Source organism: Mesocricetus auratus, unplaced genomic scaffold (assembly GCF_017639785.1).
Source record: "Mesocricetus auratus isolate SY011 unplaced genomic scaffold, BCM_Maur_2.0 Super-Scaffold_100019, whole genome shotgun sequence".
In the NCBI taxonomy this organism is placed as follows: domain Eukaryota; kingdom Metazoa; phylum Chordata; class Mammalia; order Rodentia; family Cricetidae; genus Mesocricetus; species Mesocricetus auratus.
In genome coordinates, this window is record NW_024429200.1 from 28,149,458 (window position 1) to 28,171,176 (window position 21,719).

The window sequence follows — 21,719 nt, forward strand, 5'->3', positions numbered from 1 at the left end:
GGCTGAGGTCCTGAACTCCATAAAAAGAAACTAAGCTAAACACAAGCATTCACCTCCCTCTGCTTCCTGACTACAGATGCAATGTACCAGCTGCCTCAAGATTCTATCTCCATGACTCCCTCGCCAGGATCAACTATACCCTAGAGTGAGAGACAACACAACAAAATAAACAAAACAAAACAAAACAAAACAAAAAGTCCTTCCTTAAACTGTTTTTTCTCAGGGGCTAAGCTTACTTGGAATGGACTGTAATCCATTGCCTTACACTCATGTGCTTATTTAAATCACCCACCTCTACTAATATAATAACCCTACAGATCAGAAAAGCAACATGTACTTTTGTGAGGCACATCTGATATACAAAGTTCATTCACAAAATGAAAATAGTGCCATAAAATGCTTGGAAAAACTTTTACACAAAGCAACGACTAGTGATTTCCCTCTTTAAAGCTTAGCACTATATTCAGGTTTCTCGACTAGTGATTTCCCTCTCTAAAGCTTAGCACTATATTCAGGTTTCTTTAACCTAGAGCAATGATGCATTGTTCCTAAGACAAAAGATCCACAGCACTTTTTCTTAAAAGTGAACATAATTAACATTACTAACAATTTAAAAGGTGAAAGTACACAGAGCATCAAAAAATGTTCCCAAACAGCAACTTTGGTAAATTGCATGCCAATAAATCTATGTGTTATATATGTGAGCTAAGTATGTATGCATGTGACATTTAGCTATATATAATACAATATAAGTACAATGTAATTACATTCATTGCCATAGGAAATGATGATGTACTTTAAAGTTATCTAAAATGTAAGCAGCTTCTGAATGGTCAAGAATCAGACAGAAGCATGGACAAAGCTCCTTTCCCATCCTTACTCAAGATAAAGTATATGTACAGAATAACACAGTGATATATTAAGCTTCAAAGAGTAAGTATCAGACTGTCTTAATAAATCTGCTTAATTAAAAAAAACAGCATGCTTCAGAATAAGGTTCTAGCATTCACTTAACTGAAAAAAATGAAGATAGTCTAGTAAACAATGAAATTTAAAAAAAATCAAAAATTACCATTAAATGAGTACCTGTAGCAATATATTTATCAAAACCTAGTGGGTTTTTTTCTTGGGGGAGGGAGGCTACAGGGTTTCACTTTGTGAGTATGTAATTCAGTCTGGTCTCCAACTACTGATCCTCTTGTCTCAGACTCCCAAATGCTAGGATTAATAGCTTCTGCTACATGTTTGGACAAGTTTTAAGCAACAGGGAACTGAAATGTAAAATATCCAAGATTTTGGAATTTGGGGTCAGATGGTTTAAGTTTGAATTCATTACTTTTTAGTTACACAACTTTTTAGGAAGTAACCTGACTCTGTGCCTTAGTTTCTCACCAAGACGAATTCAGTGGCAATAACACTGCCTACCTTAGTGGGTAGCTATAAATAATTTAAGATTAAAATATAGGATGTGTAAGATCATGCAAAAATTATATATTTTATTATATTTATTCTTAGTATATGTGGAACATTTATCATTTCCTAACCATGTGTTATATCAGCACACTTACTGTTCCAGACAACCTACACAGCAGGCATTATTATCTATCAGCTTTAACAGAAAATTAAATCAAGAGGAGATGAAGGCAAAGTTTCCAAGTTACAAACACAGGGTTCAGACCAACAGAGTGACTGGTTATAAATCCAGATACTGGTTATAAAAGCCAGATACAGCTATATGGCAAGAGATCTTGTTTCAAAAATAAAAATAAAATGAATATTTGAAGGGGTGAAAACTTTAAGAGATGAAAATCAAAACCCAACAGAAGTGTTTAAACAAAGCAACTGTTTATTCATCAAAGGACTGATTTTTATTGATTTGTTTTTACTATCCAAGAATAATGAGACCCAGAGTGGCTAGAAAACTACTTCTATTCTAAGAGGTTAACTATCAATTATAAAGCAATATGGACGGAGTATACTCAAAATGTAGTCTAAAGCTATTTTAAAAATAAAGACAACAAAATATTAGATATTGTTGGGCACAGTTGTGCACACCTGTCAATTTCACCACACAGGAACTAGAGGCTAAAGAATCACTGCATATTTAAGGCTCATCTGGTCTACATCCCCAGGCCAGCCTAGGCTATCCTTTCTCAAACTCACTCCTACCACATCCCCCAAAGTCAAAAGCAAAAAATATAAGAAAATAAAGTAACAATGAGGTCACAGTTATCAGCCTTCGCTTAAATGCAAGTAAATCTTAGGATTCAGCCTAGACTTGGAATATTGGATTTTTCTTCCTCTTGATATGAACCCCATTAAAAGAGTTAAACAGAAGATAGTTTTAAGCTATAAGCTATAGGAGATCTATACGTCTTCAGAGACATCTTGTTATGACACTTGTGCTTTGCCTTTTATATTCAATCTACCATGAGATTAAACATGTTGTCAAAATATTAACATAACTTGTTAAAACATGCAAGAAGGCAGTTTAGTAAGACTGTTTCAAAATAAACAACAAAAAAGAAAGAGGGGGGTAGTCTGGGGCTGAGTTTAGTCACAGAGAATTTGCCCAGCATGAGCAAGCCCATGCTTAGTTACCAGCACAATAAATACAATAGTCATTCAGTAAAAACAGTAATTTCTATATTAGCAGTTTTTTAATATGTCAGTAATGAAGCAAGTCTATAATCAATACAAAGTATACTTAAGAATTCTATCAAATGTAATTCTATCTTTCCTTAAAGGAAACAAAGTAAATTATATTTTTAAAGTAAGTTGAGTAATCCAGTTTTAGTGATATTAAGTGACATGAAAATAATGACCGTGGCATATGGTTGAGGTTATAAGCACTTGCCTATTATGTACCAGGTAGGAACAGGGAAAAATATCTTTGAAAATAGTAACTAAATGACAGGCAAATTTAGCTTCATTATCAGTCCAACAAAATTTCAGAGAGAACTCAATTATGATCGAGGAAATTTACAACCCTGCACACTGGTTAGGACAAAAAAGTTAATTAAAAATTTAAAAACCTAGACTCATTAGAGATTGATATTTGAAATAAAAATCTATTATACATGAATTCTTGCTGGTGTCCCTAATAGTTTATGATACAATCAAATTTAGTTTAGGAAAAAAGCATCCAGAAGCAAGACATTTAAAATCTGAAAGAAATAAAAGTCCTGATAGCATTATTTAGGCATCAAGCTAACCTGCTAACCTTGCAGCCGAAATGGCTCAACATCTATGCAAGTTTCCACGTACTCCAAAGAGAGTCCAGCATGCATTTGATAGTGCAGAATTAGCTGTAAAACTGAAATGGTGTCACAGGTTATTTTCTACCCTCATGTTTCTGATTAACAGCTCTAGGCAAAATGAAGTAAAAAGTATCAGATTAAGGGAACTCACAGTTAATCCGAGCTTTACAGAAACTTTGTGTTCTGCTTCTCATGTAGCAGTAAAAGGGGTCATGTTGTTTTTAATGTAAATCATGAAGCTTATTCTTCACTCTTGCTCTCAATGTAATCGCAGAGAAAAAAGCTCATGGAGAAGACATCTTTTGAGGAATCAAATACTTTGAAATAGAAGAATTACTACATGTGTGCTCCTGTGTGGATGTATCAGGTTCCTCCCTTTACCGCACACACATACCCATTAGTAAGTCGTTGAACATATCTACTAAATATGTATTTTTATATTGTGACCCAACTTGCTTTTAGATTCAATTACAATCATAAGTTTTATATTTAAAAAAGAGCCAATACTTACATGAAGTTTATTAAGTGTCTATAATTCAAGTATTTCTGAGAACAATCAATGGAAATTGATTATTACAAAAGTAAATTAGTTATTGGGAAGTACACAAGGTAAGTATAGAGAATTACTATCAAAGCAGATGATATATGCCTAAGGAGATATCACACTTTTAACAAGCCTCAGGTAAGCCTTTAGCATGTAAACTGAAATTTTAGGGACATAAAGGAATACGATATTAATGGGCAAGTTCTCAGGTAACTTTTAAGTTTAAAAAGAAGATGGCTAAATGGAAGAAATCTTTGAAAAACTCCATAATATTATTTTAAAGATAAGTTAAATATTCTTATGACCTTGATAATTCTTATATTTCTCTCATCTGCTAGAAATATCTTAATCTAATCATCTTGGAAAATGCATAATGACAAATTCTAAACTTCATTTTGCCTCCTATATTCTAGAAATATTGTAAACAAAAATAGGGTTATGTATATTTTCAAATTACTTACTACTGAAAACACATTACCTAACACAACACTTACATAAGCATCCCTTATAATGCTATACAAGATTACTGTCATAATAGTTACAGAGGAAGGAATTTACGACCATTTAGCAGTTATTCACAAGAGAACTAAGCAAAGTAAGATTCTGCTCTGCTACAATAGAGGACAAGACTAAAGCACAGAAATGCTAAGTAATTTTCCCAATACCTGAGAAAAAAATTATAGACAGAGAGGCAATAACAGCTGGAACCAACTAATTACAGCTGGCCTATAAACTGCAAATATGAAATAATGTAAAAAATTACAAATATGAACTCAGCATTAAAACATTTACACTTAACTGAGGATGGAAAATAAATGTGAAGGAATTTAGTGAATAGCCTAAATTGCAAACAGGGATCGTTTCAAATTGAAAGCAACAAACCCTATGGAATTATGTATATTAATTAGTTCACAGGCACTTGAGAAAATGCCTGTGAAAACAAGCTACATTCAATAAAAACTAAATTATGATCCCAGGGCACTTAGTTTTATAGGAAATCTAAAAGGAATATACAATGAATATAACATATGTCTAACGAGGCACTAAAATATATTTTGTATGTGTTTGTTAGAATAGTGCATATGTGTGCTTGGATGTGTATATATGGATGTGCAAACGCAGGTGATAGATATGGGAGTCAGAAGTCAACCGTGAGTGTTGTTCTTCAGGAGTCATCTGCTATCTACTTTGGTTTATATTTACTTGTTTGTTTATTTGTATAAGAATGTTTTGCACTAAGATCTGAGGTTCCCTGATAAAGCTATAGCAGCAGGTCAGTGAACCCCAAGATCTGCCTCTCTACTTCCCTATAGAATGGATAATATACACAATTCTACACATCCAGCTTTTTTTTTTGAATACTGTGAATACAACATAATTTTTATGTGTTAGTATGGCAGGCACTCTATTGATAAAGCTAGCTTCCCTGCCCTTGAAATATATCTTTACAGAAAATAAACACATATTTAAAAGATCATTCACGAAACCAGGGACTCAATTCCCAAGGTTACTAATAAATAAATATTTATGTGAATAATAAATATATTAAAATTAGGGTTAAAATACTATGTATGCATTATAAAGGTACAGTATGATCATAAAAATATAATATGAGGAAGTATTTCTCAAACAATAATGGTGCCAACTACAAAATAGATGCGATGCCAGGCAAACTGACAAATGCTAGGTATAAAATTAATTTTACTAAGCAAATGGCATTCTATATAAAAATTGCAATGCAAGAACAGTGGTGCCTAAACTGAATATTTAAAAAATATTTTTTAAAAGAAAGACAACACTATGTTAAATCATACCTACTTTAACCTCAAAAGTATTAATGAAAACATCCTAATTGCACTTATGTTAATTTCTTTAAAGTTTTACAGGTAATTTATGCTGCTATCTCTTAACAAGGTAAACAAAAAAAGCTACCTTTATCATCAATTCTACAGTAACAGAAATATTTTTGCCTTCCAAAGACTGACAAAATTCCAGACTGCATATTGTAATAATGTGATTAAGAATAAAAACTTGTAATAGAAAGTCATGAAATAGATAAGAAAGGCTAATACAGCTCAAAAAATTTTATCAAGTTTAAAAGAAAGATGAAACCTATTCTTTAAAAGACAACTAAAAGCCGGGCGTTGGTGGCGCACGCCTTTAGTCCCAGCACTCGGGAGGCAGAGGCAGGTGGATCTCTGTGAGTTCGAGGCCAGGCTGGACCGATAGCCTCCAAAACAATACAGAGAGACCCTGTCTCGTAAAAACCAAAAAAAAAAAAAAAAAAAGACAACTAAAACATGACAGTTTGGAAACACCCTCAAAAAAAGTACTTTTTGAAATAAAAATTGCATTCATTCCTATTGTTTAAATATATCCAAAAAATACATTCCGTTAAAAATCTAGTGATCTTATAGTAAATGAATCAGAATCAATGTAATATCTCCAAAAAATGATAATAGTCTTATATATAGGTTCAAATAGTTACAGGCACTAAATCTGTACGATTCCAAACTCATCGAGCTCTTCAACCTTACCTCCAGCCCTCAGAGAATTACCTTTGAATTCTGTTATTACATGAGGCTGTCATTAAAAAACATTACACTATGTTTATTTGTGGCTAGAATATCACTTTTGATAGTTTTCAAAAATTATACTGGGAGGACAAGTACTCCTGTGTATTTCTTAAAATTGGAAGAATTTAGTTGCAAATGGAATTAATCTTTAGAAATTCCTACAAGAAGGGAAATGAATTGCTTCAAAGAAATATTAGCTAATAACAGTTTCCTAACTTTTTACTTCTTCAATGGAAATTATACTTTCTCCTTCAGTAAAAAAGTAAAAACACAAAAACCTAATAACTTTCTATTTTATATTTGATGACAAATTTTTTTTATTTTTTTTTTTAATTTTATTTTCCAGTTTAAATTTGGATAAGAAACAAGGTTGCTTCACAAGTCAGTTCCAGGTCCCTCTCCCATTCCCTCCCTTCCTCCCAAGCCCCCCCCCGTTATCCCCTCATTTCCCCAGGGAGGGTGAGGCCCTCCATGGGGGTGTGCATAGTCTTGATGACAAATTTTTTAATTAATACAAACAGAAGTCATATCCTTAGTGAGTGAAATACATGACAGCATTCTAAAAGTATTTTAAATCATACAATACAAATATATGTGTCTTATCAAATTATTTTTCTTTTTGAAATGTTTACTTTCTTTGTCCCCAGTTAACTGAATACAGACTAGCTAAACACAATTTCTGAAGGAACTCAGGAAACGTTCCCTTCCTGTTGTGTGAGTCTTTGTGTCACCTCCTCTGAAGGACTAGTAACTTTTTAATGAGCCCCTTTTGCTTTCCACCCGCCCCTGCCACCACCACATGAGCACTTAGCTCCTTCTTTTAGCCAGAGACACAAATGGCTAAAACCGGAAGGAAGCCTCTGCACCCTGAGGAGTGGCCACCAAGCAGCACCAGCTGTGGTTCCTAGAAGGCACCATGTTCTACTTAATTTTTTTAAAGTACAAAACAAAACAAACAAAGAAGAAAACCAAACAAAAAATAAAGTCTACCTAGGCCATCTTTTCACCTTTCTTTATTTCGTAACAGAGAAGCATTTAACACATTCATTTTGAAAAGCAGTAAGGAGCTGCCAATGAAGCTGTTGCCAATCAAACTCTGTAATAACCAATGGGAAAATCTTCAACTTTTATGATACACCAAGAGCCTTTAGAAACTCTGTGGTCTGATGAGATAAAACAATCATCTTAGAACAAGGTACTCAGAATAAACACTTTTGCAGCTTCTTTATACAAAGCATTACCAACTTATTCTCAAGAGAAAAGGAATTCTCTTGCTCAAAATTCATACTGTCACTCTTATTTATATCTAAGTCTGGAGTATAAGCATGTGTAGCAGGTTAATAAATAGATAAAATCTATTTCTGAAGTACCATTCTCACTAAATATTTTATAAAGGACTTACTCAGTAATTTTTTTACTATATCTGTTCTTAAAAAATAAAACGATGGGCATTTACCTTTAACCCCCTAAAGACAAAGTCTGAGTGTTCAATTTACCTGACGAGATTCTCATTATCTCCAGTTCCTTTGCAAGTTGCACATTCAGTTCTTAAGTCTTCAGCCTTCGGCTTCTTTTGCAACACAGACTGCCTCTGCCTTCTTTCTCTAGGAACTCTTTCCTGCCAATGGAAAAAAGAAGTAAACTAAACAAAATCTGAGTAGGAGGAAATGGAAATCACTCAAGGCTAGAAAGTTTCCCTCTGATCAGACATTGTAAAGAGAATTTAACTTATTCTAACCTCATGTTTTTCTTCCTCAGGAACAAAGCTTCGCTTTCGTCCTCTGGTTCTCTGGAAAGAAAATCCATAAAAATATTTAAGGTTTAAAACATGCTAAATATACATTTTTTTCTGTTAAGTTTTATGGCTTAAATTATAGTTAGAAAATTGGTGTTTCTAATTAATGTCAGATTGAGATACTGCATATTGGTAAAATTATGTCATTAATTATACTAAGTTTTAAGAAAAATATACAAGCATTTGATAGGAAAAAAATTAATTTTCCTCTAAAGGGTTTTCTTCAACATTGCATACTTCTATCTACAATTTACTCAGAGCATTTACTTTTTCACATCCTATGACAAATCACTTCCACAACTAAAACACTGAAACTGGACTAATATTGTACCTATGCACACATGTTCGTGCAACTAAGGAAAAAAAAGAAAAACAACATAAGTAGTCATTAAAAAGGTGGAAAGCAAAGACCTCATAATCCCCAAATCTCTGTTAAAATAAAACTAAAATAATTTAGTAAAAAAAATTATATCCTGTATTTTGGACTTCATCATTTGAAAGAATGCATCTGTACATTTACAAATAATACAAGACTATTTGCAGCCAGTATGGTTAAACTCTCCATCCTACAGAGCACTGCCTCTGAAGATTTAAAAATCCCCATCTACAGATCACAGCTCAAGAGGAGAGGAGACAAAAGGCATCAGCAAGAGCTTAATGTAAAGCTGATATTTAAAAAAACATTTATTTCAAAGCTAGATAGGTAACAACTCTCAAAATAACTACTTTCTAATATGCATCATTTTTCTAAATGCATCAATGCTGACTTAAACTTCAGTTCTTCAGGATAGCCAGTCCCTTGTTAATTAGTACCAATGCATAAATCTCATACTGTAATTTCCTGACAATAACCAAAATCCAATTAACGTCAGTCAAGACAAGACATGTAGCCATTTATATCTGTACTGCCCACTGGTATCTTTTAATCATTATAGAATAATTTAAGAAGAAAAGATAATATTGTGTCCAGGAAAGAGCTGCAAATGCCAGCCCTACTGAATAAGTTCTTACGTCTAAAGTAAGGCAGTGTGTTGCTCCTCAAACAATTCACCATTGGCCATACACACTAATGTCCCATGGGCACCTGTTTAAAATGTAGTTTGTAGGCTCATTCCAGTATATTGAACTAGAACCTTCCTTTTAACAGCAATATGAAGTTACATATGTTAACTTCAAGGACACTGTGAGAACATATGTTGCTGTGATTGGTTTAATAAACAAGCTGACTGGCCAGTAACTGAACAGGATAGAATTAGGTAGGAAAGCCAAACTGAGAATGATGGGAAGAGGAAGGGCAGAGTCAAATAAATCATCTACCAGATGGAAAACAAGTCTGACACACAAAATGGGATAGAGGTAAAAGTCATGCGCCTCAGACAGCACATAGAGTAATAGAAATGGATTAAGATATAAGAGCTAGGCAGTATCGAGCCTAAGTATCAAGCCAAGATTTATGATTTATATTGTCTCCAAGTCAGTTATTTGGGAAGCAGCAGGCGGTTACTTATCAGCAGGAAAACTCCATTACAAACATTGACGCAAAAGAGCTCTAACTTGGGCTGGAAAAATGGCTCAGATGTTAGGAGCACTGACTGCTTTTCCAGAGGTCCAGAGTTCAATTCCCAGAACCCAAAGGTGGTATCTGTAATGAGATCTGGTGCCCTCTCCTGGTGTGCAAGCATGCATGCAGGCAGAATACTGTATACATAATAAATAAATAAATCTTAAAAAAAAAAGCTCTGTTGACAATGAAGTCCCAAGTCTTTACAGTTTGTGATTACCACCTTCCATGTTTCCCTTCTGCTTTCTACACCAGTTACTATTCATCTCCAAACTTGTAAGGACCATGTTTCAGTCACCTTTCCATACCTAACTAAATGCAATACACTGTTTATTCCATCCCAAGGTTCAGAAATTTTGTTTTAATAAAATAAACTACAAATGGTTCATTTGAAACTAAAACATGATTGCACTATACCATGTAATACAAACATAAGATTTGGTAAAAAGTTTAAACTATTTTTCCCTTTCCTGGTACTCATTTGATTACCATAACTTCCATATATAGGCCATTTCAGTAAGGTTTCAGAATGGTAAAGTATATTAAAAGGAAAATACTCCAATTACACATTAAAATTCCACAAACTTCTGCACAAAATGCTCAAAAGCTTTCACAACCTTTATTTCTGGAGGAGAGGGTAGCCAAGTAACTATAATTCATCTATCTTTGAATGATTTTCTCAGCCATTTAGATCACCTGGCTCCTGGTGTGTCCACAGAATATTTACTTGGAAAAATGTGATAAAACAGACATCAAAATATTAAAATAATCCCAAATACTATGAAATTAATTTTCATTTTTAATCATTTTAAGGCTGTTTTCCTAAACTAACATCCAAAAAATTCATCTAAAAACATTATTCAAAGTCTTAATGCTACAGTCTTAACATTACTAAGTGGCTAATTTGAACTTGTGTAAAACTAGCTAAAACATTAGTGAAACAAAGGCAGACTCTAGGATATGTCATTCTCCCACAATTGGCAACTACCACTGGTGGGGGCAATTAGAACAGTCACACATATAAAAATGCCATAATAAAATCTGTTAATTTGTATGCCAACCTAAAGTTTTTTAAATTAATAAAACAAATGAAAACTACAGACTGTCCCTTGGCTTAATTACTCGCATGTGAAGAGAAGAAAACATTAAATGTGTCAATTCCCCTCATCAAAATAATGATCTAGAAGAAGCAGTGTTCGCTGGAAGACATGTTACAGTCAGGACTGTGAAAATGTACTGTGACTACTATTTTTACTGTGTTAAAAAATACATTTAAACATGCAAACATGTGTGAGTCATGGGCAATAGAAATCACAGGACTTCAAAGCCAGTGAAGCTGATGCGTGTGTGACTGTTAAGACGAGGAAAGGCCAGGTCTCAGGAAGCCCTGGGGCACTCGTGGGAAAGATGAAAAGTCACCAGCCGCACACAGCATAAAGAAATGAGAAACAGAATCAGAAAGCTTTCAAGCTACATTAAAGTTATTAGAAAACATGCCCAAAAGTACAAATACCATTTTTAAAGTGACTTCAAAAGAGACATGAACACTCTCATTTATTTGCTTCAAAAGAAATCTCTGCCCAAAAGGAAGCAGATACTTTCCACACAAAAACGGTGCAGAGAAAATGTCTACGTTATATCCTCAGAAGGAAGGACCCCCAGGATGCCTTTGCAGTAACTCCACAGCATCACCCGTGAAATATAAGCAGCAGAAGAGGAGAATAGGACCAAGTCCCAGAACTGAGTCCATGAGTCCACAGGTATCAAACTAGAAACTACAGCAATTAGTTATGGGAAAAATTAAGGTGAAACGTGAAAATAAATTCACGATATGCAGATCTTTTAAAGTTTCAGCTAAAGTTTAATTAGCAAGACTGTTCTTAAATGTGAGTCATATTTTAATATCATTACTATATTATGTATCCATTTAAAATTGTAAGGAAAAAAGTTAAAACAATTTTAACAAACAGATTTCATGACATTTCAACAAGAATGAAGCTCGAAGTTCAGCACTGGTGAGAAAGGACTGTAAAAGAGCATGTAAGCAAAGCTGCATTCGGTGCTGGCAGGATAATTAGCTGAGTAACTTAACTTGGCTGAGTTACTGTGCAGTTTCATATCAACAAGACAAACCAGTCATCTGGGAAGAAGGAACATCCATGGAAAAATTCTCACCAAATGTGGACAAGACTGGTGCATTTTCTTTACTGATGACTGCTGTGGAGCCTAGAACAGCTAGGCAAGTGCTTGACCAATAAGCTATATTCCCAGCCCTTGTCAACTCATTTAATTAGTTCTCTATCCAATGTACACACATCAAGCAACACTGCTGACCATTTTGTAGGCTATCAGTAAGTAAAAAGATAGTATGTTCTATTATAAAAGAATTTAGTTGCTAGTTGTTTTATTACCTGAACATAAAAAAACTGTTTTTAACCAAATATTCATTAATAGAAGTCATTTAAGTAAATAAACATAGGAAAAAGCTTTGTTGTGTCATAAGTCTTACCCATTAAATTAATAAGCATTAACAAAAACTTAATTGTAATGGTAATAAGGACACCAAAAGAGTGTTAGGAGAATATTGTTTCAATTATTCCTGATAGCGTCCTTTCTAGAACTTCATCATTCACGCACCCTGTTTTCACCTGCATCCTGTGAGTCTGTGTCTTTTTACTAGGGAATTAATGATTGTTGATTCTTGTTATTTTGTTGTAGTAGTAATTGTTGTTGTTGTCGGTGGTAGTGGTGGTGTATGTGTATGAGTTAAATCACATGATTATCTCAAAAAAAATCAGTAGTTCTCCTATTTACAAATGACAAATGAACTGAGAAAGAAATCAAGCAGCAACACCTTTCCCAATGGCCTCAAACAATATAAAATATTTTGAAGTAAATCTAGGCAAGCAACTGAAAGATTTGTATGATTAAAATTTTAAGTCTTTGAAAAGAAATTCAACATGTTATCAGAACATGGAAAGATATCCCATGCTCATGAGTCAGTAGGATTAACATAGCAAACATTATCATCCTACCAAAAGCAATCTATAGATTCAATGCAATCATCATCAAAATCCCTGAACAATTTCCTTACAGACCCAGAAAGGACTATTCTCAACTTCATATGGAAAAACAAAACCCAAGGATAGTAAAAACAATCCTGAACAATAAAAGAACTTCTGGAGGTATCGCCATCCCTTATTTCAACCTGTACTATAGAGCTACAGTAATAAAACCACATGGTAATAACATAAAAACAATTCATCAAATTGAAGAGTCAGACATGAATCCAAATGCATATTGACAACTGATTTTTGATAAAAAGAAGTCAGAAATATACAGTAGAAAAAAAGACTGCATCTTCAACAAATGGTGCTTGTCAAACTAGTTGTCTGCAGGTACAAAAATGCAAACAGAACCATACCTAAAATTCACCCTATACAAAATTCAAGTTCAAGTAGAACAAATAACCTGATTTATATCAGCCAAAAAGCAAAAAGCAGCCAAATGTCCATCAACTGCTCAAGAGACAAATGTAATCTGGTAAATGAATACAAAGGGGGAACTGTATAATAATAAAAAAGGGTGAAGTATGGATACATGTCAAAATATACTGAATAACTCTTGCATATTACATGAAAGAAACTAACCTATAATTTATATAAAATTCCAGACAGAAAACCAACTAGACCAGTGGCTGTACAGTTTCGTGAGACTACAAGAGGGAACAAGGCAGTCACTGCTAAAACATGAATTTTGAAGGGGAGGATGATAAACAGTACCCTAAAATTTACTGTGGTAAATTATGTTTTATGTATCTCTGTGTGAGGGGCACATACATGCCTTTGCACATCAATATGCCAGAGCACATGCATGAAGGTCAGAGGACAATCCATGGTGTTTGGTCCAGTCCTTTCCTTTCGTTCCATCTTATGGTCCCAGGGTGAAATCTAGTCAATTACAAAATAGTCTGCAACTCAGCAAATCTATACAGCTCATTACCATATTGGGGGGGTGTTTTACATAACTAGCTTAATAGATATGTAACTCAACAAATATACTAAAAGCCACTGAATTATATATATTATAGATGAATTAATGGCATGTGAATATTTCATTTGGTCTACTATTTTTAAATCAACCAAAACTGATTTAAACAGTAAATTATTATAAACATTAAAAGTGTGATTTCTCCACATAAAATCCCAAACTTGACAGACTAAATTAAATACTGTTCATGACTACACAGGTTTGAAATACAAAGGAAAAGACTGGGGGAAGAGAAATAGAGCACTGAGGTGAAAGGTGATCTGTTATACATGTGAGCTTGCTGAGGCAGGCACAGGAGCCTAAGGCTTAAGTAATGTCCTGTTTTTAAGTGGAGTGTTAGATACTCGGGTACTCACTATTAAGCTTCTACCTGAACCCACAGACTAGATTCTCAGCTAAATACAATATACTACACAATACTGATTTTATAGAAACAACCAAGAGCAATATGGACAAACATACAATATGAGTTTATGAGTTATAATATGCTTGTGCATGTCAGAATGTCACTGAGACCAATAATGAAGAGTAAATACCGTGTTTCTTATTGGAATCTTCTTGGGCTCTGGTGGCACGTCCTGAGGAACAAATTTCACTGGCTCCTTAATCTGTCTCCTTGATCGTTTGGTTCCATCTGGCAAGGTTTCCATGGCCATGTCTGCTTCCATGTCACTGCTTCCTGCCTGGTCACACTCTGAGCACTGCCTGAAATTTTGTTAAGATAAGGTCATATACTGATTTCCTTATTTATTTCTACAAATAAAAAAAGGATTTGTACACAAATACACACAGGTAGAATGATAATGACAACACACAGAAACACTCTAGGCTTGCCAAAATGAGAACCTTGGCTATATTATAGAAAGCAATTCAGTACATCCACATAAAGAACACACGCAGCAATGCTGTTGTGAACCAACATAACTCAGAGACCACTGACTAAGACGGCCCCTCCCCTGTGGAAAAGATGACTGCTTTACTGTGATATATACTGAGCCATCTTTTATGGATTTTCATTCTTATTTTCCTCTACCATACCTTTTCATTGTATTTAACGACACAGTGTGCTGAATATATATACCATCTGGGGAAAAAAATGAGACCTGTGGAGTATTTGGGAGAGTAGTCATTTTACTTGATAGACCGAGAAAAGCCTTTTCTTAGTCGATGAAGACCTACCAATGTCTATCCTGCCACTTAATTGTGACCATTAAAGCTGGTATGGTGGCACACACCTTTAGTCCTAGCGCTGGGGACAGAGGCAGGCAGATCTCAGGGTGTAAAAAAAGCCACCCTCGTATATAAAGTTCCAGAATAGCTAGGGCTGTTACACAGAGAAAACCCTGTCTCGAAAAACCAAAGAAAACACGCAAACAAAAGCACATCACCACCAGCTGTTAAAAGTAAACTTATATTTTTACATTTTCTTCAAATGTAATTTAAAGAATCAAAAAATAGCTTTCCAAAAGTCTGGTACATATGATATTTACTTTATATGTGTTGACATTTGTACCTTTGAATGTAACTTAAAATTTAAACATCTCTAATCTTTTATCTTATCATTTAATTTACGCTCCATCAAAATTTTTATTTTTGATATATCAATACTACAGATGTACAGTTAAACTTATTTTGACTTTTAAATGAGATCTTTAAATTCTGGATTTTACAGCATAAATACAAATTTACTGATGCAATCATATTAACCACTACAGTGCAAAGTAACCAGTGAGAAAAATAAAGTATTATTCTCTAATGGATTAATTAGAAGATTCTTAAGTATATGTTGCTAGTGCAACTGAAGATATTTTAAACAGTAACAAATGAATAATAAACTAAACTGTTCTTATACTTGTCTCAAATAAAAACATCAGTAACTGATGATGGCAGTACATAAATAATTACCTTATATAATCCCAGAATTTACATGGGGAATATATTCAGAAGAGGAAAACAAAATAATGAAAAACTGTGAAATGCTAAGGTTTTTTTGTTTTGTTTTAAATGAAATCCCACAGGCATTCAAGCAAGCCTATAAACAGTATAAACTTATGTATCAGATGGATCCATTTTTCTGCTTTGTATCTCTAAATTATACAAACCAATAACAAATTGATCATTTTCATCAGCTCAATGAAATGCCAACGTTTCTCGAGCATTCCAATCCACTCACAAGTATACACACAGGCAGTTGCCTGTGCATGTGGAGGGCAGAGGACAACCTGAGTGATCCTCAGGTCTCCTTATTGGCTTGTGGCCTGCTGATTAGGCTACACAGACTGACCAGCAAGCCCTAAAGCTCTAGAGTCTCCACCTGCCGAGGTTGACAAGTGTGCACCATCATCAAGTTTGGCTTACATGGTTTAGGGATATCAAACTCAGGTTATCAGGCTTGTATGGTAAGCATTGTATCAGCTGTGCTTTTCCCCCACCACCCATATTCACTGTAGAAAATAGATAAATCCCCATAATATGGAAACATGTACTTTTTTGTGTAATCAAGTTTTCAGATTAAACATTTGTCAATTTATTTGTTTTTGTAGCTACTACTCATCATTACAACATTCTGTTGTTATCCTCATTCCTAAACCCACCAAAAATTTAAATGACAAGTTAATTTGATCTAGAACATGCCAACAATAAAAATGTTATGCTGTGGAACCCCAAAACATCAAAGAACTCAAATATGAAGAAAATTTTGAAACTGACAATACAGAACATGTATTCCAATTTTAAGGCAGCTGACATGAGTCATGCCATATGCATGGACAGTTTTCACTTTCAACAATATATTAAACACTGTATTCTTCCACCTTCAAACACCTTTTAAGATATCTATATAACACCCGAGTATAAAAGCCACAGCCTATCCAATTCAATAGGATCAAAGTACATTTTCAGGGAAAGTGCCGATTATCCTGGAAATGTCAAAAACATGTACCTGAATTATTTTAGTAATCTATGACACTACTAACACACAAGCTTAATAATCAAACTCATTTAATCACCTATGTACAAACTTAATAAACATTCTATCAAAGATGGGTCCTACATTTTGTAATTCCTATGCAAAAAAAACTTAAAATAATTAAAGTAATCAAAACTATTAGCTGACAATACCCAATTACAGATTCAAAACCCCAACTCCAGACATGATAAGTTTGATTTGTAGGCCAGGGTTGTCCAAGAGACTTCCAATACATCACAGGCTATTACTACTATTGCTATTGCCCACAATTGCTCCCCAGAGATGAAAGTATATCCCTACTGCTGAAGACACCATGCACTTCAGCCACAGGACCCACAGGACCCAGCTGACCTGAAAGCCTCCCAACCTGAGAACTAACTTTCACAGTACAAGAAGGCACCATACAAGCTTCCAGAGGAGGAAAGCAAGGAACAGATCTAACCAGCTATGATGCCTATGAACCACAACAATGACCAACATGGCACAATTAACCTAAAGATACAGTAGTGCCATGCATAACTTGGCAGTAACTAACAATTTTGTAACTGCACTTAAGTCCTGCTCAAAAAGATGAAAATCATGCCTGGTACCTGATTATCCAGGGCTAAAGAAGTCATGGACCATACAAACCACCACTTTAATAAGCCAGCATAATCCCTAACTGTATTTTAAATGTCTGTCCTTACACCCATAGGTAAATATAGTTCTCATACCTCATCAAGAAAGCATCTCTTTGTAACAGTCAAGAGATCATTACAGAAAACCACAACCAATCAAAACGCAAGGTTGTGACATCCAGTCCTTATGGATACATCCACAAAACACTAAGGCTTGTGAATACTGGTAGAAAGGTTGCTAAAGGCAGAGACTCTGCCTCCTAGTACATGCCTTTAATCCCAGCACTTGAAGGGCAAAGACAGGCATGAATTCGAGGCCAGGCTGGTCTACATAGTGAGTTCCAAGACAGCCATGCCATGTCTCACAGAGAACCCTGTCTCAACAAACAAGCAAACAAACAAACAAACAAACAAAAAAGACACAAATCTTCAACTAGTGGCAAAACGTTATTTTTAGGTAAGACAGCAGACTAAAAGATGCCTCCTCGTGACCAGTTAAGGTCATCTGCGCAGCCCTTCAAAAGAAGAGTCATCAGTTCATCAAGTTGTGACCAGTTGCCTGAAAATGCAGAGTAAAAGACTGGAATGCACAGAAAAAAAGTAAAATATACAACTTACAACAGCAAATATTTCTAAGTTACATTTGTGTATACACTGTCTCTGTGTAGGTGAAGGTCAGAGGAATTTAGATACCTTGCGCCTTCCTCCATAACTTTCCACTTCTTTTTTTGTTGTGGCTGTTACAATTTTTTTTCATACAATATATTCCACTCATGATCTCCTCCTCCCCTAGCTCCTCTCAGATCAACTTCATCTTTTTTGAGACAGGTTCCCTTACTGAACCTGGAACTCATAGATCCAGTGAGACTGGGTAGACAGAGAGCTTCTAGGTTCTCATGTTTTTGCCTCCAGGGGCTAGGATTACATACACTCAAAGCCACACAGCGCCCCTTATTCTGGTCCTGGGGATCCAAACACAGGTCCTCACGCAGGTACAACAAGTACTTGAACCTACTGAGCCCCTAAATCAATAACTTTTTGGACAGCCTGTAACTCCAGGATTCAGGGCCCACTCTTTTCTAAAACTAGAAAAAATATGTTTGCATAAAAATAATATTCATACTCATCTCATAGATTTTTCTTGCCTGCATTCCCCTTCCTGAAATACTATGACAATCAGTTTATTAAAATCTGAGCATCTGTCTCTTCCTTGGAATAAACCTAGGATGTTCATTACACAAATTTGGGATGGTTACTGTTGACAGTCAGCTTGCTAGAATCTAGAATCAACTGGGAAACTTTAAGGACAAGCCTGTGGCCTGTGGGGGTATCTGGATTATGTTAAGTGACATAGAAAACCCCATCTTATTGCATGACCATTCCCTAGGCAGGAGATAAAGATCCTTCTACCTTGGCCTGTACCTTGAACTGTGAGCATATATAACCTCCATGAATGTTAAGTTTTAAGTCGGGGTGTTTCATCTCAGAAACAAGAAAATAAACTTTAGTAAAAGTTTCAACATGTGGTTCAACATGACTATGTCAATGAAAAGATAGTAAAAAAGAGTTTATCAGGGCTGGAGAATATTTGCTAAACACAGCAAAGCCTTGGGTTCAATTCATCATATCACACGAACTGAGCATGTTGTGTTACAGGCATAATCCCAGCACTTAGGAAGCAGAAGCAGGATGCTAGGAAATTATTAGTTATCCCAGCTATATAATGACATCAACACAAGACTGGAAGCTGAGATTCTGTCTTAAAAAAAAAATTCAAAATTTCTGGATTTTCAAACAATGGCTGATGAAACTTAAAATTCATTTAACTTCAAAATAAAGAATCTGAGAAAACCAAATCATAAAATGAAAGAAAATTATAAACCCATGAGAAAAACCTCTGGTGCCTTATGTAAGAAAGAATATATTGTGAAGATTAAAAACTTCATTTCTACAAAATTTTATTTTACTCATATAACAGCTAGAAAGACTTACAAATGTTCAATTCAAATGTGTGAAAAATACTTCACTGTGAATTAGTGATACAACAAATCAATTCCAAACATATTCAGTCAATTCCACTCACCAGTAACTGTTTTTGGTCTTTCTCGGCATCCTTGTAAGAGGAGGATCAAGGCACCCGAGATGGTAATGCAGCTTACAGGTGTCACACAGCAAAAGAAGATGTTGATCATGGTTCTTCTTACAGATTCCACAACTTCAATAAAAGCAGCAAATGAGAGTTACACTGATGTCTGCAGCGGAAGAGTTTAGTTATAGCTGCTGAGTTCAATAGCTTTCATGTTGATTATCTTTCTTCTGTTATGGCATTTCTGGTCCTTTGAGACTAAATCTTGCTGTATGGACCAGGCTGGCCCTGATCTCGTGATTCTCTTTGTCTGAGTAACTAAGACAAACAGGTGTGTGCAACAGGACCCTGCAATAACTTATGTTTTTCATAGCATGCATTGTTTTAACAATGCCAGTAACTGTTAGTTCTAAATAATGTTAAAAATAGCTTAGATCTAATATAAGCTTAAAGTTTTCTTTTTCTTTTCTTTTTGTTTTTTTTTTCTTTTTAGTTTTTTGAGACAGGGTTTCTCTGCAGTGTTTTGGAGCCTGTCCTGGAACTCGCTCTGTAGACCAGGCTGGCCTTGAACTCAGAGAGATCCGCATGCCTCTGCCTCCTGAGTGCTGGGATTAAAGGCGTGCACCACCAACACCCGGCCCAAGTATTTTCAACATAGCCTTCTAATTATTACTTAAAATTCATTTAGCATTAGTTTAATTTTTCTTCAGAAACATAAACTATGAAAGAAACATAAATTGTAAAAAATAATATTCCAATGTTGAAAACTACCCTGAAGGTCTAAAGAAATTATTTCACAAACATCTTTGCTTTTTATTATTTACTGCAAACCTTTCATATAGCCTTAGACATATAAATAAGCTACATTTCTATGTGTCTTTTCACAAAAGTCAGATCTTGAATTAAAAAAGAAAAACTAATTGCTGCAGTACAAGCTTTAATAACTTTTCTTATTCTGGTCCTGGGGATGCAAACACAGGTACTCAAATAGGCACAACAAGCACTTCAACCCACTGAGCCATCTCTCTAGGCCCCTAACCCATAACCTTTAAGGACAGACTGCAACTCCAGGATTCAGGTCCTACTCTTTTCTAAAACAAGGAAAATTATGTTTGCATAAAAATAATATTCATACTCATCTCATAGACTTTTCCTGCCTGCATTCCCCTTCCTGAAATACTATGACAATCAGCTTATTAAAATCTGAGCCTCTGTTTTAACAGTGAACATCTCTTGTGGGAAAAGGTAATTTTCCGTCTAAGAAGATAAGCACTATGGCTTGAAAATTTAGCATATATTTCTATTTGGAGTGTACAGAATGAGGGAAAAGTTGTCTGAGAACCTAAAAGAAACAGAACAGATGGAAGCACAATAATGTCAGATATTTTCAATATTCCTGGAAAACACAAATGTAAAGCAGCAGTAATAACAAAAATGAATAGCAATAACAAAAAAGAGACAAAGCAAAATGCTGGATCTTAAAGTTAACAGAAAATCAATTTAAACATATTCTGAACCAAAAAATAATTGTAGTCATAAAACTCCTAAGTCTAGTGCTATGCCTAGTATTTTCAAAAGAACCAACAATGCTTGGGAAAGCAATATGGTGATACACTAATGTTCATACTACAAACTAAAACAATAATGTCCTTTCCCATATTTCATATATACACATGCACACATTCATACATGTGCATGTTATTTTAATATGTATTTATAGTATACACAGCATTTTCTAAACTCTCACTTAATATTAATATATTACATGAAAAGTGATCTCTTATTTAATATAGAAAACATGAGGTCTTTATTTAGATATAGAAAATGAAACTGTCATATAAAATTACTACAATGATCAATAATGTTAAAATACTGATTACAGGAAGTAAAGGAGAAAACTATGTCTGGAAATGAAATTATTATAACTGAATAATGAGAGAAAAAATTACAGACAAATTAAAATATAAAATTTATCATCTTTTCCACTACCATTCATCAAGACCTAAATCAAAAACAAAACTTTACAACTCACTCAAGTAAAATATAATGTTCACTTATTATGGTCATTAATATAATTGATAATTACATAATTGTAAGTAAATTTAAAAGATTAAATTTAACATAACAGGCACATCTTTTAAAGTAATTTTGTAATTTCTTCAGTCTAACATTCTCCCAACTGAGCTATTTCGTCTGGGTATTTTATAATTTCTTAAACAGAATTCTTTGCTTTCATGGAGCCTATGAAAATTTGTTCTCAGT

At 34.4% G+C, this 21,719-nt stretch overlaps 1 protein-coding gene across 5 annotated transcripts in view; it reads right to left on the minus strand.

The window, feature by feature from the left end:
- The window catches only part of Phf14 (PHD finger protein 14), a 120,488-nt gene that overhangs the window by 52,477 nt on the left and 46,292 nt on the right, over positions 1-21,719 (minus strand). For all 5 annotated transcript variants that reach the window (XR_005869686.1, XM_005080957.4, XM_040728479.1 and 2 more), the window contains 4 exons: positions 19,455-19,586; positions 14,323-14,491; positions 8,119-8,169; positions 7,877-7,998 (listed from right to left, as the gene is read on the minus strand). Coding sequence is in view for 4 of the 5 variants with exons in the window: in XM_005080957.4 (XP_005081014.1) it covers positions 7,877-7,998; positions 8,119-8,169; positions 14,323-14,491; positions 19,455-19,586 (474 nt within the window). In the remaining variant the exon portion in view is untranslated. The remainder of the gene's footprint in view (positions 1-7,876; positions 7,999-8,118; positions 8,170-14,322; positions 14,492-19,454; positions 19,587-21,719) is intronic.